At 36.9% G+C, this 22892-nt stretch overlaps 1 protein-coding gene across 1 annotated transcript in view; it reads left to right on the top strand.

Annotated features, from left to right (window-relative positions):
• LOC149557602 (branched-chain-amino-acid aminotransferase 3, chloroplastic-like) overlaps positions 1 to 18736 on the top strand; it is a 143127-nt gene extending 124391 nt beyond the window's left edge. Inside the window, exons 7-10 of the mRNA XM_089832242.1 lie at positions 5195 to 5311; positions 5671 to 5766; positions 5951 to 6063; positions 18238 to 18736. Of these exons, the coding sequence (XP_089688368.1) occupies positions 5195 to 5311; positions 5671 to 5766; positions 5951 to 6063; positions 18238 to 18355 (444 nt within the window). The 3' untranslated portion in view covers positions 18356 to 18736. The remainder of the gene's footprint in view (positions 1 to 5194; positions 5312 to 5670; positions 5767 to 5950; positions 6064 to 18237) is intronic.
• Positions 18737 to 22892: the final 4156 nt, after the last annotated feature.

Consider the following 22892-nt stretch of genomic DNA (forward strand, 5'->3'; position numbering starts at 1 on the left):
TTTTCTAGTTATGCAGCAAACATAAGTGATTTATCTAAATCAAAACCAACCAATGTTTCAGATGCTATTAAACATACAACTTGGAAGGATGCTATGATGGAGGAATACCAATCCATTATTAATAATGATGTTTGGGGAATTGTTCCAAGGCCTGAAGGAAAATCAGGTGTTTCTTCTAAGCGGATATTTAAAATCAAGTATGCTGTTGACGGTATCATTGAAAAATATAAAGCCAGATTCGTAGTCAAAGGTTTCTCTTAGAAAGAGGAAATTGATTATGAAGAAACCTTTGCTCCAATTGCCAGATACACCTTTGTAAGAGCAGTTCTAGCTATTGCAACATTGAAGGGATGGAAAGTACATTAGATGGATGTAAAAACAACATTTCTGAATGCAAAGATTACAAAGAGGTATATTTGGAGCAATCTGAAGGATTTGGAACGCATAATGCTAAAGTTTTTGTTTGCAGGCTCAAGAAAGCTCTCTATGGGCTTAAACAGGCTCTGAGGGCATGGTATGGAATAATTGATAAGTATCTCTCCAGTTTAGGAGAATTTTTGAATGGAAAGATTACAAAAGAGGTATATTTGGAGCAACTTGAAGGATTTGAAACTCATAATGTTAAATTTTTTGTTTGCAAGCTCAAGAAAGCTCTTTATGGGCTTAAACAGGCTCCAAGGGCATGGTATTTAAGAATTGATAAGTATATCTCCAGTTTAGGATTCTCCAAGAATGAAGCTGATCCAAATCTCTATTTTAAAAAGGATAAAGATGATATGATAATTTTGATACTATATGTTGATGATTTACTAATAACAGGTGATGATCATCTTATAGATCAATGCAAGAAAGTTCTAATTAGAGAATTTGAAATGAAAGATTTAAGACTCCTTCATTACTTCCTAGGATTGGAAGTATGGCAGAACTCTGCCAGCATCATACTTAATTAAGGAAAGTATACATTAGACATCTTGAAGAGATTTGGACTGTGGAACTACAAACCTATGTCTTCTCCTATGGAGACTAATCTACACAAACTTAAGGAAGCAACAACAAAATCACCCTCCATAGATTCTACTCTTTACAGATAGATGATTGGGTCCCTTATGTACTTGGTAAATACAAGACCCGATATTTGCTCTGTTGTTAATACCTTAAGTTAGTTAATGTGTGACCCAAAGGAGATTCACCTAGTTGCAGTCAAACACATTATGAGATACTTACAAGGCACTCTTAACCTTGGGCTCAAGTATGAGAAAGTTGACTTGGACTTACATGGGTACATAAACTCGGATTGGGTGGAAGTGTTACTGATAGGAAAAACACTTCAGGATGTTGTTTTAGTTTAGGCTCAGCGATGATATCTTGGATATGTGAAAAGCAAGCATCAGTAGCATAGAGTTGCCCAAAAGTTGAATACATTGTCGTAGCAATGGCCTCTCGGGAGGTAGTCTGGCTTAGAAAGTTACTTGTGGGATTATTTGGTCAACCCATGAATCCTACTATTATTCATTGTGATAATTAGAGTTCCATCAAGCTTTTTGTGAATCCAATTTTCTGTAATGACCCTCCTCAAATCTGCTCTCAAAAAATGCTGATGAAAACTCAAGGAATTTCATCAAACAATTCACATGCAAGGGATGTATGACTGATATAGTATTTCAGTTGGCTTTAAATGACTCTTTCTTCAATTTGCATCAATGAGAATCTTGTGCTAGAAGACTCCAAATGGACTACACAATGACCTAACATGAGTGTGCTACTAATTTTGACAATATTCAGTGCATATATATTATCTAATCGTGAGAAATGAACACCTACAACCAACTGGCATTTTTACAAACAGTTGGTATGCAAACTAACTAGCTGATAAATAATGATATTGAATAGCTTAAATGACACCAGCAACTATTATCTTCTTAATTGCAATGAAATTTCTAATACAATGCTCATGAAATATGGCCAAGACTTTTGACATTTACATGGATTACAAAATGATAATGCTGGTATAATGTACACTTACAGCTGAAACTTATAACACCTAAAAAAGCAATACTAATAAAGGAACTTGGTTGTAGATGGTTGCAATAATTTTCTTCAATGCTGCCCCTTCTGCTTTGCTTTTCCGATTTGCTTTTTCGAACTGCTTTTTCGGATCTGCTTTTTGAACTGCTTTTTCGGACTGCTTTTTCAACCTGCTTTTTTGGTTCTACTTTTTCGGACTGCTTTTTCGTATCTACTTTTTCGGACTGCTACCATGTTGAATTTCAAGACCATATCTTTCAATGGTGTCAAAATTTCCAGCTTGAAAGGATTTCGTCCTTCGAACTATTGAGACATAATCTCCAGAAAATTTTCCAATTTCTTTGATATTTCTAAGCATACTTAAAAGAAGCTTTTCCATTTCTTTTATAGTGTTCTCACAAGGGCTCCATCCTCCGTTTTTTCAATGTGTGATAAAACATAACTCCCTTTATGTAACTTATGTCTCCAATGTGTTATAAAATAAAGGGAACTCTTTTAATTTAAATATTTCTCACAAACTATAGTGTATGCATTAATAAAGTTAAATATTTAAATTTAACTTTATAAAATAGCTTTATCAATGCATAACAAATCTTATTAGTGATAAACAAGTCTTCTTGTCGATTTTAAACAATTACCATCGACATACCGTTGCCACTGGATGTCCACCCATGCCCAAGATGACTTACTATAAAAGTAAGTATGTCCAAAGTTGCCTCAAAACCCCTCAGAAAGACCTGCAACTGAAATTATCTAGGCCAAATGGCCTCTAAGTCCCTTTAATGTCTTGGTTAGTCTACGGGACCGTGGGGAAATAGGCTAACGACAACATCATGCTATGAGTGCTAAAAAGGGGACATTACATTTTCCATGATAGGTCCAAGCATATTGAAATTCCTTACCATTATGTAAGAGATATGGTAGACAGGAATACTGTAAAATTAGAATACATTTGCACTGTAGATCAGACAACAGATATTCTTACAAAACTTCTCTCTCAAGTGAAGATAGATTGCTTCAGGAAAAGACTTGGTATGATTGAATTATAATACATTTGTATTCTTTAATTATTAATGAAATAATTTTGAGTTAAAGTTATTATTGTCATGCTATTGACTATGATGGGCTTCACTATTTGTATTCATTATTTAAGAGGTGACAATCTCTAAGATAATGAACACTTGTATAAAAGACATTATGAGAGATGATGATCTCTTAGATAATGTGTTGAAGAATAGAGAACTACTGTTAGATCTGGATGAGTTCAAGATCACATTGTGATATAGACATTTCTATGTCTGTGAGTCCCAACTTGGATAAAGGGAGAATTTAATTATTCTCCGGATTTTATCCTGCGAACTGATAGATCTTAACTTAGGATCATATTGTGATATAGGCTTGCCAGTACCTATGAGTCACAACTTGGATAAAGGAAGAATTTAATCATTCTCCGGATTTTATCCTGTATAAGTGATAAGTCATATCACAGGTATAGTAATATGACATTGTATCATGTGTTCAATGATACCACATGCTTAAAAGATTCAGATAGATATAGAGTATCAACCTATGCTTATTCATCTTAATTGATGTTGCTAGATATGTTCTCTCTCAATATGATTATCAAGTTACGAGGGAATGTTGATTCTGTAACTCTAATATATCATACTGGTCTGATTACAAATCATATAGATCTGTTCTTGCGTAAAATCCCTTAGTAAGTTAATCCTATAAATAATTGTCTTCTCCTTAATAGTTATTGGCATCTCCTTTGGACAACATGGTTAAAGACTAACTAGTCATCTTGGTTTAGTTTATGTATTAACAATATGTTTCCTTGTTAAGTCGCTGATTTTAAGAGAACAATTAAGACCTACTTTGGAAGGGACATGTCCATTGTAAGGATATGCCCCTTGGTTACTATATTTAATAGGGTGTGAATGTGGATGAAGGACACACAAGAAATACTAAGTCTGCTCCTTTAGCATTCATTGCCTCTTTTGAACTATAACAGATATAAATATGTAGTTGCAGAATTATACGAGTCAAAGGATACTGCATATATCAGTTGGTGTTGATAAAGACCATCTTCAGCAAGAATACAAAGGCTTCATATCGGATTTGGTTGTTTAGAATTTGCAGAAACTTTACATTTAAAGCCTAGTAGAAATTCTCCCCCTTTGAAGAACCCATGAATATTTCACCAACATTTAAGATGATTTTTATTCTCCTTGGTCCACCGCCCTTGAGGATTCTCCACTTTATCCCCAAGATATTGCTAGCCCTCCTATCTCCCCCTTATGAAGGAAGTGACTTCTAATGTTTTCCCAAGGAACCATTGGATTCTCGGAACCCTCGTCTTTGGAACCTTTGTCTCTAGCTCTATGAACAATGTAGATGATCTCTATAATGCCTACACTTTTCAAAATGACATCCTGAAATCAAAGCTCACCAAAATGCACAATGGCCAAAAAGAAAATTCACACAGTGAATGTCATTGTTTGTCTAATTGGAGTGGCCTGATGAGACAGTGAATGAAGATGTGTGCTTTCCTTGAAGAAGATTGCTGCCACTTTTAACAAGTGGGAGAACTTGGAGAAAGAGGCTGAAAGCATAAAGCGGGTGACTCGGTTTGTGGAAAATTGTAAGAAGTTGGAAACTGTGGTTAGCAAACTCCAAGTCAACTAGGAGAGAAAATAGAAAAATTGGCATGAATTATTATCTACTGTAAGGATTTTGTGAAGAACATGTTCACAACCCTACAGGAGTTTAACAAGAGGTTGAGAAAAGAAAAGCTAGGCATAAGGTGGAGGAAGCTTCTGTCACTCCCTCATTTAGCTCGTTAAATCTAACAATCAGACCACCAACAAAAACCATTCCTGATGATGCAGAAAGAAAGGTTCCCGAAGCGTTGTCTTTTGAAAACAAGATGGAGTTTGCAAGCAAAGAGAGGCAGGCTATCCCAGGCTTGAAGCTACTGGAAACCCATAGCTGGCCCTGCTCTAGTTTTTTCTGTGTTTATTTTTGTTGTTGGTTTCTTCCCTGCCTAGTAGATTTTTGGTTTCTGGTTTCTCATCTCTTGTGAGACTCATCCTTTTGCCTCAATGGCTGTAATATAATGGCTTTGGCCCCTTGCCGCTTTATTTAATCCCATTGATTTAATTTGCAGGCATTGAGGATTCTATCCCGTGCTAAAGCAAGAGGATTTTCTGATGTGCTCTATCTCGATTCAATCAATAAGAAGTATATTGAGGAAGCTTCATCATGCAATATCTTTATGAAAAAGGTACACTTTCTTTGCTGTGAAGGGAATTGTTATGTTCATTTCTTTAATTAGTGATTAACAATTGTACTATTTACTAATGAAATTCTTTGTCTTCGATTAAGAATAGTTTCTAATATTTGAAGTTAAAAAATCTGGTTTTTTGGTAATTGATATATAAATTTTGATTTTTCTGCATTCTAATAATCTCAAACTTTTATTTAAAAAAAAAACAAAAAAAATCTTTACAAATCAAAATAACCTCAATTATAATGCTCAATGATTTTTTGTTGTTGATTTTTACTTTTGAAATCAATAGTAAAAAATTGTGCAAATTGTTTCTCTTTTAGTTCATAAGACATTTTATTAGACATTCTTTGTAGGATAATATTATTTCTACTCCATCACTGCATGGAACTATACTACCTGGAGTTACACGGAAAACTATCATTACATTAGCTCGCACTCGAGGTTATGAGGTGTGTAGCTTACTTTTAAATATGCTGTCTTTCAAGGAGCAAATGCTTCACTTAATTTGCTCTAAGAACATTCAATCATTATGTAAATCTTTCAATTTGGGTTATTAAGATTTGAAGTTTAATCTTTTATTTAGTTGCAAATTATTATACAATGTTTAGATTTTATTGGGTTTTATCTTTGCAGGTCCAGGAACGATTAGTATCCATAGATGAGTTGCTTGATGCGGATGAGGTGTTCTGTACAGGCACAGCAGTGGTGGTCTCTCCCGTAGGAAGTGTCAGTTATCTTGAAAGAAGGCAAGTAATTTATCTAAAAGCTTATTTCCATCTACCATGGTTTACATTCTAGTTAAAGTTGGTGGATGAGTAATTAATAATTCAGCTACAAATAATAGTAGAAATATAGAATCGCATGAATTGTAATTGTGTGACAATTCAGAAGAAAGAATGCTGTGTCTAAAGTGGTAAACAGAAAATTAACATGTCACTCGTCAATAAGATGTGAAGTATTCAGGTATACAATTTATTCCTTGATCTACATAGTACCACACGTTAAGCCTGTAACAACAACTCTAATAGAATTCTACATTTTTATATATTAGAATATTCAGATCTGCCTCCTTTCATGCAATCCAACTCACTTGTGTATATACAGATGTTGGGATTTTTTCCTCTATCGAAGGCTTTAGAGTTAGAATAAGAAAAAGAAAAAGAAAAGATATGTTTGTTATAAGCAGTATACATGGGGACTCACACTCCCCTCCCAAACCTTGGAGTACTTGTCCCGAGACGTCCCCGCATTGGGAACTTGCATACCCAAGTACGCCCACCTCCGCCATTCTGCAACCATGCTGCCACTGGAATGGGGAGTTGGATTTCTATGACTTTTGATTATTGAATGCTACTATTGGGTATGTAATATGTTACCATGTTGGATGTTCAATGGTTGTAGTTCATGTTGCAATTTTGCTATGTTCAAGTATTTTAATTTGGTATGTTCTACTAAAACATCATTTTATAACAAGCATTGCAAGTTCTATATGTATACTATACAACATGCCTCCCTGCCCTATCCTCCCCTTGTCGCTGTGTAATAACCCCAACAGGTTATAACTTCTTCAAACACCAAAAATCTTTATACTTCAGTTGTTTGACATGTCGTCAAACACTTTGCAAGCAAGCTCTGATAGTCCTGCTAAATTCCGACCTTAAAATGCTGATTGAAGGCTCGAAGAATTTTGTCAAAAAACTTTGCATACAAGGGGTCATATGACTGATATAACTTCTCAATTGCTGCAATGACTCTTGTTTCAATTTGCATCAAAGAGAATGCTTACAAAAAAGACTCCAGATTGTCTAAACAATGATCTAACATGAATGTGCAACTAATTTTGACAATATTCAATACAAATATGTGACTTAACTACTTGCAATATGCAGCTACAGCAACTAGTAATTATGACAAATACTTTGAATGCACTTACAACCAAGTGTCATTAATATAAACACTTAGTATGCAAAATTATAACATTATTTATGCCAAAAAAAGAACTTACAGCCAATTTATATTTTGCCAAACAATTGGAATGCAAACTAATAAGCTGATCATCAACTCTAGGGTTGCAATATAGATAGTCTAAAAATTACAACGCTCTTTCAATTGCAAAATCCTAGCCTTCCTTTGATACCAATAATGCCAAAGGGCAAACAAAGACAAGTACAATGTGAAATAGTGAAGTGCTGAAGCTATAATTTGTACTCAGCTGAAAACTTACATTTCTCAGAAAATATGCCAAATGAGAAGTGAAGAATCTGATTGTAGATGGCTGTAATAATTTTCTTCAATGCTGCCCCTTCTGCTTTGCTTTTTTCCAATCTGCTTTTTCCACTTGCTTTTTCTGGATTTGCTTTTTTCATTTTGCTTTTTCGAACTGCTTTTCTCAGATCCGCTTTTTCTTTCAGACTGCTTTTTCGGATCTGCTTTTTCGAACAGCCTTTTTGGATTGCTTTTTTCGGAGCTGCTTTTTCGGTTCTGCTTTTTTTGGACTGCTTTAAAATGACTTCCTGTAATTTCGGACCTGCTAGAAATGACCTCCAATAAGTTCGGCCCTGCTAAAAATGCCTCCTGAAATGCTGAAATGCTGAAAATGGCCTTAGGCCCAATGATGCCCTAGCTGAAGTGACTAAAGTATCACCTCCAAATGTGCAACCCTTCTGAAGATATTTCACTTTCTCAGTTATGCAAATCCAAGGGAGTTTTCGTTCCCAAAGATCAACTGACTATCTGAAACCACTTGGCTCCACAATAGACTGTGACTGAATCACAATTTGATGTCAAGAGAGAAATAAACAACTGGATGATCAGAATGAAGCCCGGGGTGCCTAGATATTCTTTTTTTCTCCACTTTCTCCAGAAACTTCTAGAATATTATTTTATTTTATCTATTAAGTGACTTTATAAAATATTTTATAATTCAAGTCACTATATTAAATTAATTAAATATAAAGTTACCTTTTAATATTTATTTATTTGATAACTTTATAAATAATTAACTTAATACCACTTATTTATTTAATTAAAATAATTAATTAGTCGTCCTCATAAAATATTCATTATTTTGGACAACCTAATTAATTAAATTAATTAAATCAAATTGCCTCCAAAATGGGAACATGACACGCTATCCCCTGGCTGTCCTGAAAATGAAGCCCATTTTCCCCCGTCTCAAAAACTCGTCTCGACGTCCCACTATCCCAATGTACCCTAGTATTGGTGTTACATACCCTAGTATTGGTGTTACATTGGTTATAAGCTCTTTTTATTTTCTAGTGTGGGGAATTATGCTCAAAAATGGACAAATGATTAAATTGTTTATTTGATTTTGGTTTACTTATAGGATGATATAGTGTTTAAGTTGTTGATGAATGGAATATAAAATTGGATTGGTTCTTTGAATGTTTAACTTTGTTTTATGGTTCTTTAAGATGTCAAATTATCTATGTTCCCTTGCAGGGCAGGGACAACAAGGGACAGGTTTCTCGGATGGCAATTTTTTGGTCGATTTTGGTGAAAGGAACGGGAACGGGGGCCAGCTATACAAATACAGGGAAAATAAAAAATTTATAGGGAAATTTACATATATACACTACATTCATATGAAGACATGGATAAACCATGACATTTAAACATCATAGAACCTTAACATACAACATTTAATTTTGAAACCACTTCCAATTCATTGTAAGTGGACTGAGATTAATACAAAAAGGTCCTCTATACAGTTCTGATTATGATATAGGTTTGCTACAATAGGACAGTATTTTGATACAATTTCCAATATTCACATCTTCCACAAAGGACCCAGATCAACCCAAGACCAACCAAACACTGATGTATGGTCAGAGAATGACATAAGATGTATATTCTAGGTCTATAGTGCACTTTTCAAACTTTCCCAGCACCTTGCAAACAGCTTGCTGTTTACTTCTGAGCATGTAGCACGATTGTAACAATAATATTAACTCCATGATTCTTAATGTAATGTTGTCAAATACTAATCAGAGGGCCCCATATAGCAAGAATTAACTACCAAACAATAATAAGAATGTTAGGATGAACTTGGAAGGAGGGGCCCACTTTAAAATTAAAAAAGAAAATGTTTTATAAAAGAAAAATATTTTAGAAGTGCTGATGTTGTCTATAAAATCGGGGATGTCCATCCGTCCTGGGGACTTCCAAGGTGTCCCCAACCATCCCCACTATATATGAACGCCCCCAAAAATATTTCCCGAAGAAGTTTTTTGGAATTTTCCCAAGGAAACACAACAAATTATTTAAGCTAGAGAGCAAGGTATACACATAACCTCTCCATGAAACTCTTCAATAGTGTCATGGGGATGGGTGTACAAGCCATGGAAAGGGTGACTTTGACTCACTATCCTAGAAAATAGACATTCATGGTGTTTGGGATGCTTCTCTTGCTTTTCCACTCACACATGGGGATGAGACTTCGGATTTCATGGCTACATTCTCCATTAGGTTAAGAATGTGTTTCTTGTGGGGGCTTTTTATCCTTGTACTTTGCTTAGGGTGATGATGGGGTCAGCCTTTATGGGCCCTTGTTCACAATGATTGACACCAAATATTGAGCCTTCAATTGCTTGTGATGGGGGTTCCTTTGGGGTGGTTCGCAAAGAGAACTTGACGACTTCCTATCTCTATATTCCTATATCTAGAGCGGTATTTGAGCAGACCATTAGCAATATATATGTATTGTGAATTCCTTGCAATTTTACTAGCAATTTAACAAATGAATGTGTGAAAGCCATGACCTTGTTCCTGAACCTCTTTTGCCGTCACACCAACTTCCCAACAGTAGTGACCAAATAACCAAGAGAGATGGAAGCATCACTAGAGTCATATCATAGCATGCTTCCAATGTCTAGAAGTAATCTCCAAACCTTTAATTCAGACTAAAAGTTCATTCTCCAACCTATCAATAAACAAGCCAATTCCACATGATGCATGAAACAATTGTTTTGCTATACAATTCTGGAGTTGCAGACTAGAGAACCGCTAACAACAAATAAATTCCTCAATACAGATTACAAAATTGTTGTGTGTAAATAGATGCCTAGAGGATCAAATACTTGGTTTCTAGGATAGAATGTCTTCCTTTGTAATATTAATCATAGAAAGATAATCATAAGATGAGTAAGATAAATTTATTAATGTCAAACAAGAGAATACAAGGGTCTAAGGGATTGAAAAATGTGCAACCGTGCCACAACCAACAATGGGAGCACCAAACGATGTCTGCAAAAAGAACAAATAGGAAAGAAAAAGAATAGAACAAGAAAAAGCTAGATACTCCTCACAGGCGAGAAATAGTCAAGAATTGAATAATACGCCTAGGGCAAGGGTGAGCTCCGGGTCGTCTCAGAGAATCATTGGAGATAGGGTAATGTTGATGAATGTACCCTATGTAAGGCCTAATAGACTTGGTGTGACCCAAAGAAAGGTTGAGCAATTGCTTCGTTCCCCGATTAGGAGACCCAAGAGTAGAGGAGGAGGTGATGAGCTGGTTTGAGGAATGGACCCACTAGCCCAACCTACTCCCAAGCTTGTGATCCATCCTTGACAAGTGTGTCTCAACAAGAACTAAAGCTCTAAAGTGTGATTACGAAGCCACAAAGTCTCCTAGAGATAGAGGGAAAGACACCGTTGATTGGTGTACCTAAAGAATGAGGAAAGGGACTTGCACTCTTTGAACAAACAAGAGAACCTCCCCCTTATATTATAGTAGATGTCTTTGTCTCCGCCTCCCCAAGGGGACAAACACAAAAATCTTGGCCTCCCTGTCAATATGATGGTTGGTTTGTACATGCAACCGATGGGAGTCCACTCTAAAGATCTCAAGAAGATGCAGAGGGCATGAGTCTAGCGGCGAGTGAGGTGCCAAGGGCGTACAATAACCTTGTCTTGGATATCCATGTAGTGCTCAACATAGAAAGCCATCCTCGGACAGAACCTTCCTACAGGGTTGCTCCATGTCATAATAATGTACTATTTGTAGATGTCAGTCTTGATGTGCTCATTCAGCTCTCATTGAGAAGGAAGGAGGCGAGTGGGGTACCAGAGAGAATTGCAAGCGGGAAGGCGGTCCAACACAATCCCTATCAATCCAATTAGTGTAGAGGCTCGAGCAAAACCAACACCGAGCCATGCCAGTAGGATCGAAACTTGCCACCCCATCAGAAGAACAATTGGCTAGGTAGGAATATCTGCGATGACCCTCAGGAATTCGCGAAGCTCTGAAGCCGATGGAGAAACTAGACCAAGTCGAAGATGGTTGCGAGCCTAAAAGGGTGAGCCCCTTACTTGGCCAAGATGATGTGGGTAGTGGACTGATGACATTTGATAATGTGCTGAAGGAGGGTCTGGTCTCTCTTGATTGAAGCTCAGTTAGACTCTAGGAGAGAGGGGCCCCATACAATAGAGTTGTAGATGACAGTTGACCTGAGTAAGTAGTCCAAGAGGGTCATCCTGGTCGTGGCATCCCTGAAGTGATGTCTAAAGCACTGTCTTTCAAGTGTAGCCAGGGAACCAAGACCCTTATAAATCTAGGGCTGCATGACAGATCTCAAGCTGAAATGGGGTCCAGAGAGCTTAACCCCCAAATAATTATTGGAGGAAGCGATCTCAATCTCCTCACCCTAGAAGAAAGAGGAATGTTTCTTCCCAGTAAATGTTTCTAGAATGCTATCTTGAGTGTTTTACTATTGCAAAACGAGATTCTTATGAATAACTCACCGTCCCAAAATTATTCTCAATAAATGTAGAGCCTTATAGTGAATTGGGCCCCATGCCACAAAACAATAAACACTTAAATAATAAAATTTCACCACAGTTCCAGAGATATTTCAGCTAGATAACTTCAGCTACCAAATACTTCAATATAATATTTGCTGCAGCAACAATTTTAATACTTAAACAAGTACTCCGACATATTCCCATGCACAACTTACATATCATTATGCCAATTGTCCAATTCAAGAAACACAGATTTGGTTTGTAAAGACAGTCCTGGTTCTCTTAGGATACGCTTAAAGAAATTTGCTCAATCATAATATTTGGAATGCCTCAGTAGTGGTAATGGTGCTCAATGAAAACCTTCATGGCTAAGAGATTTCTAATCTATTAATACACTAAATGATGCATAGATCGTGAATATGAGCAAGGTAATGAATTATATAGCGATTTCGGCATCCTTCCTTCCTCCATGAATTGTATTTCCTCTACTCATGTTGTATGTTAATTCTCATAACCTCCTGAAATATACTCACGCCAAACAATCTAATGAGATTTGGTTTTGCTTTTTGTTACCAGTTTCCAACATATCCTATTGCTGCCTTGATTAAATGCTTATGCAGAGCAACTCGTATGAATTCACACCAAATAACCTATATATAGATATAGATATGGCACCCTTCTCATGCTTGCCCTCTCTCTGATATCCAGAATCTGCCCTATTCTTTGAGGAATACCCCATAATAGTATTAAAGATCATAGATGACAAACATGAGAAATGTTTGATAAAGTTAATTGCACCAGACGACAATTGTCACGACAGTCAAGAAATGTTATTCGTCAAACCCAAAGAGCACAGAGTTATATCCACAGATTTCATTAAAAGTATCTTTCCAGATTAATCATAACTGGTTTGATAGCAATATTGATGACTAAATATTGATTGGCCATATTCCCTTAAAATTTGCATAGAACTTCTCTGGGCAGTGTAAAAAATTATTTCATAAAACAATCTTTAAGATGAGTCGGGGCCCACCCAAATGTTTTGTAGTCTTCAACTTGGATAAGTATTTCAATTGTTTGTCTTTCTATAGATATTGAGTAATATTTGAATGAACCCACTTACAGATTGATATATTAACACTTAGCATATACAAATCAAGCCAAATTATGATAAGGGTTTAGATGGTAATTTCACGGCTGACATAAACCTTATTCCTCCTTTCCTGTTTGCAGATAATAATAAAATCCAAATAGCTTGTGCCAAAATATTTTCATCTGATATAAAATATTATATTTCTGCACTTCTGTCATTCATAAAACCACACAGGCTGACAGAAGAACCAGCCCTGATACCACTGTAATAACCCCCGGTAGGATATTATAGCCAGATTTTTCACAGAGAATTTAACAGAGAATTTCAAATTTTAATAGATAATTTGCATGAAAATGCTTCAACTCATCCAACACTATGTACAGAAAAATATAAATACCCAGCTGACATGGAGCTTTAGAAATAATATATGATTATTGCTTTTAAATATCAGAAGAACAACAACAGAATATCCAAATTGTAGCCACAAAACTTACACTAGATTTGGACAACTAGAAAGTATGAATTTGAAGCACAAAGTGAGATACCTGTGAGATATCTCCAACAAGCAATGGGTTTCTGTTCATTGCCTTCAAGCTTGAGGGTTTCTATCCTCAAACTTGCTGAAAGCTGAAGCTTCCAGGAATTCTGTAAGAGAGAGATGTAATAAAAAACATATATGAAACATGTTGCAAATGAGCTTCTCTTTGTTCTTTTAAAGAGCATCTCGGTAACCCTTTGTTTTCCAACTCCTGTCTATTTGTCTTCTTTCCCTTTTGTCCCCCCTTTATCCTCTCTTTATTATTTAATATCAAGACGACTTTTATTAATTTGCATTAAGCTCATTTTTAATATTTTGTGAAGTTGGCTTTTAATTTTCTAATATCCCCAAAAAGGGACAGTACATAAACACATTTTGTGAAGCTTAATAATCTCCTTGACACATAATCTATTCAACAAGATGATCTCCTTGCAATCATAAATATATTGAAGCAAATAATTTTTTTAAAGAGAACTTGTTTTGGTTCTACATGCATTCCTAACTGCAGGGGATGGCTAGCCGCCCCCAATTTCCTACCATTTTGAGAGTCTAAGCAACTATCAGGGATAGGAGGATCTCCCCTTAGCTTTCTGCCGAAACAGCTAGGGGGCAGGAATGCAGAGTTTGGGGCAGGGGACACATTCCCTTTGTTCCCCTGGTTTTTAGTGCTCAAAAATTTCTTAGTTTCTCAAAATCAAATACTGTGCTCCCTTATAGTGGAAACCAAATTTATGTTCTCTAAATTTAGAAGTAGACATATTGTCAATGGGAGGTGTAATATCCAGTTGCTTTTTGTCATTGGTCTTTGCTCAAGCTAGGGCTTCTGTACCTTAGCCCATTTCTCTATTTTCTTCTACATTTGATTTAGGTTTGGGGGTTTGCTGGTCTTGTGGGATGGGATTTTCACATGGCTCGTGGGTTCATGGTTGGTGTAGGGTTTCGCAGTGTTAGTGAGCTGGCTCTTAATCAGTATTGTGCTTCTTCAAGTTTGGTGTTTTCTGGTGCTATGCTGCAAGGTGGCTCTTCTTCAAGTGTGCATGTGTGATCTTCAAACTTGTTTATGTGGTTGAGGGCCCCAAACTTAGAAAGTTAATGTTGTCTTCTAAGAAGCCAGTATCATCTAGTTTTGGTCATTTCTTCAGAATGAGTTGTGGTAGATGTTTCTTTTATGAGCAACCATGCTTTACTTTATAATTTTCTTAGGATCTGTATTTCTATGTCAGTGCTAGAATCTTGATGCCATCATGTTTGGCAGGTTGAGGGGCCCTAGAAATTGCACAAAGCCTGTTAACAGCGAGTCTTTGGTGAAAAATGTTGAGCTTTGGGACTTATTTGTTGCTTCTGCTCTTGTTTACTTGTGCAAGGCAATGTAGGGAATGATACCCTTTCTTCAAAATTTACCAACTCCTTGTCAGGAGGCAGAGCTAAGATTGGAAGCCTGGAGTTTACTAGCTTGCCACAGATTATAGTGGAGGCTACGAGAGTAGAAAATGCTGGAACTACAGCTGCCAAGAAGAATTTGGGCATTTATCAGAGTTACATCAGTAATTTCTTGGAAAACGGTGAACAATTGAAAAGATTTCAAAAAAGGTTATAATGGGTCAGAGCTCCCTCTTTTGTATTCCTTGGTATGTCTTCATATCATGTGCTGTTGCACTGTAGAAGGAAGATTCCTTCTTGTTCATAGTTACTAGTTTCCCCTCTTGAACCATGTTAGGCATAGGGAGAAAATCATTATACCCTTTTTGTTTTCTTCCCTGCAACATAGTTTTGAGAGTGGAGCCTCTTTGCCTCTCCTGCAAGGCCTAGTTTTTGCTATGTATAAATTTTCCTTAGATAGGAACCCTAATAGTAACCCTATGCCTCTTGAACATGATGTGTGCCCTCCCTCCCCGCTCCAACAACCTCTGGTTGAGGCTCCTTGGTGTCTTACTATGGGTAATGCCCCGATCAACCTTCTAGCCAATTAGAGTAGGAACTTGAAGGCCTTTGAGAATTCTTCATCCCAATTATCTGTTGCTGCATCTAGAGATTGAACTTGTATTTCTAGCTGGGCAGCAAGGTTAACTAAGCCTTCGTGTGTAGAAAGATGGGTATCTATTGACAGAGGGTAACGTATCTGCAAGTTGTGTACTCTTAATGAGATTGAGACAGAGACTCACTTTATCTTCCGCTGTCCTATCTTTTATGAGATTAGAGGGAAATTTTATTGATTGTTCCGCGACTGTTGTTCTCTCTTAGCCTTCTTCCATTATTGTGACAAGCGATGTCTTGCTCTTTATCTTTAGGAGGCCACTTTGCTCCATGCTAGTACTTTACAGTCACTACTTCCTCACCGGCGTACCTCTGATCAGTTTATTATTGCCTTTTTCACACCCTTATCTTCTTTATGGGGTGTGAAAAGGCCGTCTAGTTTTACTGATTCTACTGGCCATTCTAGATCTGTTAGGCCCCGCAGCGGTTATTTACATCAGCGACATTCTTCCACAAGTTCACTGTGACAGTCTAGGGCTCCAATCTACTCACAGTCTTATCCTTCTGTGACTGATTTCTTTTTGCCAAGGAAGGACTCCTAGTCTTTTCTTTGGCCTCTCTCTCTTTTCTTGTTTCTTGTTTCGCTTTTCTCAGACACCTTTTGGTGCTCTTGCTGTTGTCAGCTTCATGGTTGTAACTCTCAGTCCCATAGAACCTCTGTGGTCTTTTGTTGGACATTAATCATCTTATCTTATCTTATCTCCCCTTTTAAGTCAACTATCTTGTATAATGAGGAAAACAATGCTGGAAAAGCTAAGGGGGTTAAAATTTAAAAGATTAACCATGGGACTGGGAGCAGAAGGTTGGTTAGACTGGCAAAACATTTGCCAGACCCTTCTTGAAGAGGGGAAAGTATTATGTGCAAGGAAGAAGATACCTCTTCTGAAGGAAGTTCTGCAGTTGAGAATGACAACAAAAGTGTGTGCTATGTCAGGGAAGAGGAGGATCAAGAGGACTGCAACACGACCTCTAGTAACTTGTCAGAGGACCAAGATATGGCTGCTGAAAATCAGGACATTGAGATCCCTAATAATGATAACTCTTGTGGACTCCCAGGGGGATGTGGAAGAAAACAAGGATATGTAGGTGGAGTTAGAACTTAGAAGGGACTGCTCACAATGAACCATTACTTGGTATTAAGAAAAGACTTAATAAGCTGGCAAGAAGGATGAATGAGAAAAGTATTTCTATTAACAAAACCATTAATTCTCTTATCAGGATCACTGCTGGTATTATTAACAGAGCAGTTATGGACATTACTACAAGAAAGTCTAGACCAGGTTGCTACTCATAAAGATGGGGTACAATGTTGTCACCACTAGCGCACATCTGTAGATAGGGATGCTGAACACCTAGTCAGAGGTACTTTGGGACTGGGAGAAAGATTTGAGCTTTATCAGGCTCTTCATAATTGTAAATGGTCTTATACACTTTTTTGGTCTGTTTCATGCTTACTGCCTTTGGACGAAACTGTTAAAAGTTTTAAGGCTTACTGAACTATTAGTATGTACTTAGTTCATAATACTATTAAGTGGTTTGTAGATGTAGTTAGTGTAATGTTAAAGGATAGTGGTGTATAGTCTTATAATGATGTTGTTGGTTAGATAAGCTTGCTCTGTTTTTTGCCCAGTCTTGTTTGTTGAGGATTTTTGGTAAACTGGCTGTTTTTAGTGTTGGGGCCTCTCACTGATTTTGCTGTTTGCTTTTTTGGCAAAATGATCAGGGCTCTTTCCCTATTTATCTAATAAAAAACAAGAAAAAACCTAGAAAATAGTTATATAGCAATAGAATATCTTCTTACACAATTACATGTCACAAAAAAACTACTATTAACATAATATTTAATTATTGTTGATTCCTTAGGATGAAGTAGGGGATTTGCTGATAACAGTGTGGTCATTGCTATTTTATAGATTTAAAAATGAGTTCTACGAACCTACATTACTACATCATTATGATATAATTATAAATTACATCATGCATATTAATATGTACGTGAAAAAACTGGGTCTCAATCTCACTTTTTCCTTTTGAGAACTAGGGACGGGTTTCAGGGGTGGCAATGGCAAGCAAGGTTTAGGATTAATGCCCCTAATTGGGGCTTGGAGTAGACTGTTAAATGAGGTTGAGGGCCTTGTTCTTATTGCATTCTTTGTCATGATATACGATGGGATTCACTCGAAAATAACAGCTGAAATGTCATAAAAAAAAAAAAAAAAACACAATCTTAAATATCTGTAAAAGATTCTTAACATTGTTTCTAAAAAAAATTCTTTTTAATTGCCAAATACTAAATAAAACAGACTGTAATCATGTGAAAAGGGATAAAGCATTGCTCACTACTATTTATAAGTTTTCCTAAATTTAGATTTCCTATGTAAATTGGCCATTTGGATTGAATGGCACTCCAAAGGCTGGTGGGTACTCTATTTTTCTTAATTCAATGCACCAAAAGTAATCTTTCTAACTTCTAGTTGATTTGTTTGCGTACAGAGTAAATTACAGGAGTGGATCTCCAGGAGGAGTATCGGAAGAGTTACATTCAGCTCTTACGAGCATTCAATTGGGTTTGGCCGAGGATAGCATGGGATGGACTGTCGAGGTAAATTAGGCAGTTGATAAAGATGATCTAGTTGGTATCCCATGCTCTTCTGCAATAAGGCATTGGAATATGCCAAATCACTATATATTAAACTGTTTTCACAAGGAGAAAGAAAATGTAAATATCTCATTATTTATATCCTTTCCGACAAAATGATTCGGTATAGACATGGATGGAGGAAGATGAATGTTTTACCAGTATGTGTTGGGCCCATTGCTTACCAAATTTTAGTCGGGTATAGATCCGATTCTCATCTGAAGAACGACAGATTTATTAAGAAAAAGATATATTTCAATTTTCGACCAATTTAATATAATGTGAGAGATGCCATACTATGTAAAGTGTTTATATATATAATATTTATATACTTGTACACATTTTTAGAGTTAACTTAGTTGAACTTGTCTCTTTGGAGGGAACCATGAATATTGTTATTGAAATTCTAAGTTTGTATTTTATGTACTTACAAATGTAAAATCTTGCAAATGTAGGACTTGAATTACATGATAATCTTTCAGATTTTAGAAGTTTGGCTCTCTATACTAATTAATCTGTAAGAGTGAAATAGAAAACATTACTTAGAAATTAATCTACTAGATGATCCTTCAAACAAGCAATTTATATGAAACATTGTACAACACATTTTATCCGAAGATAAAATTTTAACCAAAATAAAGATGAAAGGTTTCGATTAAAAAAAACTATAGTAAGTGTTAGGGGAAAAATATCATATTCTACTTTGATATGCTCTTCAAATCCCTAATTTTTCTTGTAATTACTAACGTAGTCAACCAATCAAGAACAATTATAAACAGACTCAATAGACGATGACTCTTGCCCATGACGCTTTTGAATTTTCGCCTCTCGCCCGTGACGCTTCGGCTCTTGCTCACTATTCCTGTGATGGTGTGCAGGAGGCTTGTGGTGGGGTGGATGCCTCTGTTGTGGCCAGGCTCCCTGCATCAATGACTTCCTCTGTCAGAGTCCTTGGACCCCCTCCTATTGTGGTTGCTGCTGGATCTGATGTTGTTGTTCCTGCTGTGGTCTCCTCTCCTACTGTTTCTTGCATGGTTGGAGGTCGAATTGCTATCTCTTATGTCGATTTGGCAACTTTTGAAGCAAGTATTGCTCCGGCTTTGATGAAGGGGTCTTGTCTGGCTGTGGCTAGTCGTGAGACTGTGCCTGTTCTTGTATGTAAGCTGCTTTTTCTTAAGCTTGAATTCGACATTGTTGATGATATTAATACACATGTGGATGATTTCTCTGCTATTGCTGCTATCTTTCGTTTTACAGGTTTTTGACCCTCTCTCTCAAATCTCCAAATTTTGGGAACCAACCATTTCAGATTTAGTTCAGATCTACCTTGGGGCAAGGAGTTTTTTTATTGTGAAATTTGCTAATGCTGATGATAGGGATTCAATCTTGTGCCATGGTTTCTCTTGGGAGGAACAGTTCCCCCTAATGGCCAAATCGTGGTATCCGACATTTAACCCAACTACAGAGTCCTTTGATAAGATTCCTCTTTGGGTTAGATTGCCGAATCTTTCCCTTCACCTATGGTAGGATGTAGTCTTGGAGGCTGTGGGGGATGGCCTTGGGGATTTCTTAATGGTTGATTCAGTTTCCTCTAATGTCTTTAGGACAACGTACACTCACATCCTTGTGGAGATAGATATCTCTAAAGGGCTCCCTGCTATGATAAAGCTAGATTCTTCAAGTGGTTCCTGGATTCAGTTGCTCGATTATGAAGGTATTCCCTTTAGATGTAGGAAGTGTCATAATATTGGACATCTTGTTGCTCGATGCTCCTCTGATAAGGTTAGATCGAAGAAATCACCTTCTTGGTGATTGGGGGTTTCAGATGATCATTATACGGTTCAAAAAATTGTTTTGGTTGTGGATGGGTTGGATAGTTCTTCGCATACTGATCCCACTTTGGATAAGGATTTTGTGGATGTCTTTGATGCTGCACATGTTGTCCTTTCCAAGGTTTTGACTCAAAGTATTGTTGATGTTCCGTCTCCTACTGACTCTACAGTTTCGGACCCTTTGCCTACTTTGAGTCAGAATTTGGTTGTTGTCCCTTCTATTGCTGACTCTTTTCAAAACATTACTGATGGCTCTTCGGCTGGGGGGCTTTTGGGGGTTAGTGGGGATTGGCAGAAAGTTGTGGGGAAGGTGGAGGATGGTTGGACTTCAATTAAAGGGAAAAAAGGTAAGTCCTCCAAATCTTCATTTGATATGGCTTTACGGTCTCAAAAGAAGGGACCAAAATGTAAATCTTGATGGTCTATCTTTGACTTGGGTTGTTTGCCCTCTTGTTGGGAACATTAGTGTGTCCCTCTAGTTAGTTAGGTGGTTCTCCATAGTTGTTTTAAGATTTTCATTGTTATATCTTTATTGCCCCTTTGTACAAGGTTTCGGATCCTTTCAAAACCTGTTTTTACTTAATCAAAACCAATCAAGAATAACAATAGATTAATAAATTTAATCTCAAGAATATATATAATGTCCTTAGGTCTCTTAGTTGGCTTTAAATGCATATAATTCCTTAGAAATCTTAACTAGCTATGAACACATTAATTATCTTAGACTTTACAAGCAATGGATAACACTAGGGAAAAACAAAAATTAAAGTATACACAATTTGAAAGAATAGACTAAACTAGGAAAAAGAAAACAAATTATATCTCTAAAAATTAATAAAATATCATTTCTATAAAGAGGATTTTGTATAACAACAATGTTATTTGGACCACCTATGTTATAGACATTGTGTTTGTATCTATTGCTTTTTGGCACTCATTCATGACCTAAATAACATCAGTGTAAAAAAACAATTGATTCAAATGCCATGTCTGTAAGGTATCATCCCAAGATGCAATACTTAGATAACATACTAGAAACAATTAATCAATGCATTAATGGCACATTAACAGGTCATTAACAATGCATTAACAACTAGTACCATGAGACTAAATTAAACATTACTCCAATCTACCTTTGTCAAACACAAATGTTAAACATGGTCCGCATTCTCAATGATAATCTTGGGATAAGCCCCCACAAAGCAAGCTTTAACCAAAATAAAAAACAATGGACCAAAGTAAACCCTTTAAAACTTCTAGCAATCACCTGGTAACAGAGAGGAAAGAAACTAAGAGATACTATCATTATAGTCAAAAGAGAGGAAACTGACAACACATGCAACTACCCACAAAAGAAAGCTCAAACAAACCTTTGGAGAGGGCAAGCTTGACAAAGATCTTCTTGTATACAATAATAACCTCGTAGCTGCATTGTCCCTTCTCACCTCAACAACAAAGGGGTCCATCTTAATAGGAATAATAAGCCAAACAACTAGCTCCATGAAGAAGCCATGCAACCACCAACCACCAACCTTCTCATAGAAGAGGGCCTGCACCTAAAAACTTCACATCAATAGTAGAGATGATTGCCTCCAGCTTCATAATAGTAGTCACTAGCTCCGTAGGAACTGTGAAAGAAGTCAGCCAAGTGCACAAAACCCATTGTGACCATTCCTAATTCTTCCATATTTGGGTTTGGAAGAACCATATAGGGGAATCAAGAGGCAACAACCTTGACACCATTCAAAATATCACTATGCTTACCGCCCATGAGGAGTGGGAACAAACCAAGGAAGATTCAACATCACCGAACAATTGAGACTCGCCCTTGCTCCAAGTTGGGCCAAGGGCAAACCAAGAAAATAAAGGCAAGGTCATCTACAAAAGCCTTTCCATGCCACTATAACAACAAACAATCACCATGAGATGCCAAGCTAAAACAAAGGAAGCAACCACACAATTAGCCATTTTAGTTGATTTCCTACCCCACACACCAGTCATGAACAATAGAATTGGCAAGACCAGAAAAAGGGGCAAAAAACTCCTCCAAGCATTTATGCACCATTATTTCTCTAGAAACCAACTAGACAAAAGCAATCAAATAAGCTAGATATGGAAAAACCCCATAGTAATAAAAAATAGAACACAACACAAACCCAACAAACCCAACCATAGGGTTGGAAAACATAAGAAGCAGGTAGCTAACATCTTCCTCAAAATCCCCTCTCTCACCACTGCTCATAGGAACCCTAGTTTCACTTCTTCTCTCATTTACTCTCTCCATGTAAGCAAAGAGGAAACTATGCCTCCAACCAATAGCAATGTCGTTAGCAAGAAAGACAATAGCTTGGTCCTCCACAAACTGATCCAAGAGAAAGATCAACTTAAGATTCGCTGAGAGAAAACTCCCTCACCCAACACAACCTCCAAAGAAACCCTCTTCCAGCCATAGAGTCCTTCTCGGCCACCAAAAGAAAATTGAGAACCACTAGCATAACTCTCTTCACCATCAACATCATCCCCAGACTTGCTATCCACAAATTCTAGTAATGGAGGGCCATTGTTGGAACACTTGGAATTTGGAATTCCTCCACCTGTGCTTGTCCCGCTCGTCATATTAAAGATTTCCTATTGCTATAAAGAGTTGAATCCCTCACTTTTTTGTACAAGTAATCAAT

This window comes from Cupressus sempervirens, chromosome 5, assembly GCF_028749045.1.
Source record: "Cupressus sempervirens isolate cs-2001-9-10 chromosome 5, ASM2874904v1, whole genome shotgun sequence".
NCBI lineage: Eukaryota > Viridiplantae > Streptophyta > Pinopsida > Cupressales > Cupressaceae > Cupressus > Cupressus sempervirens.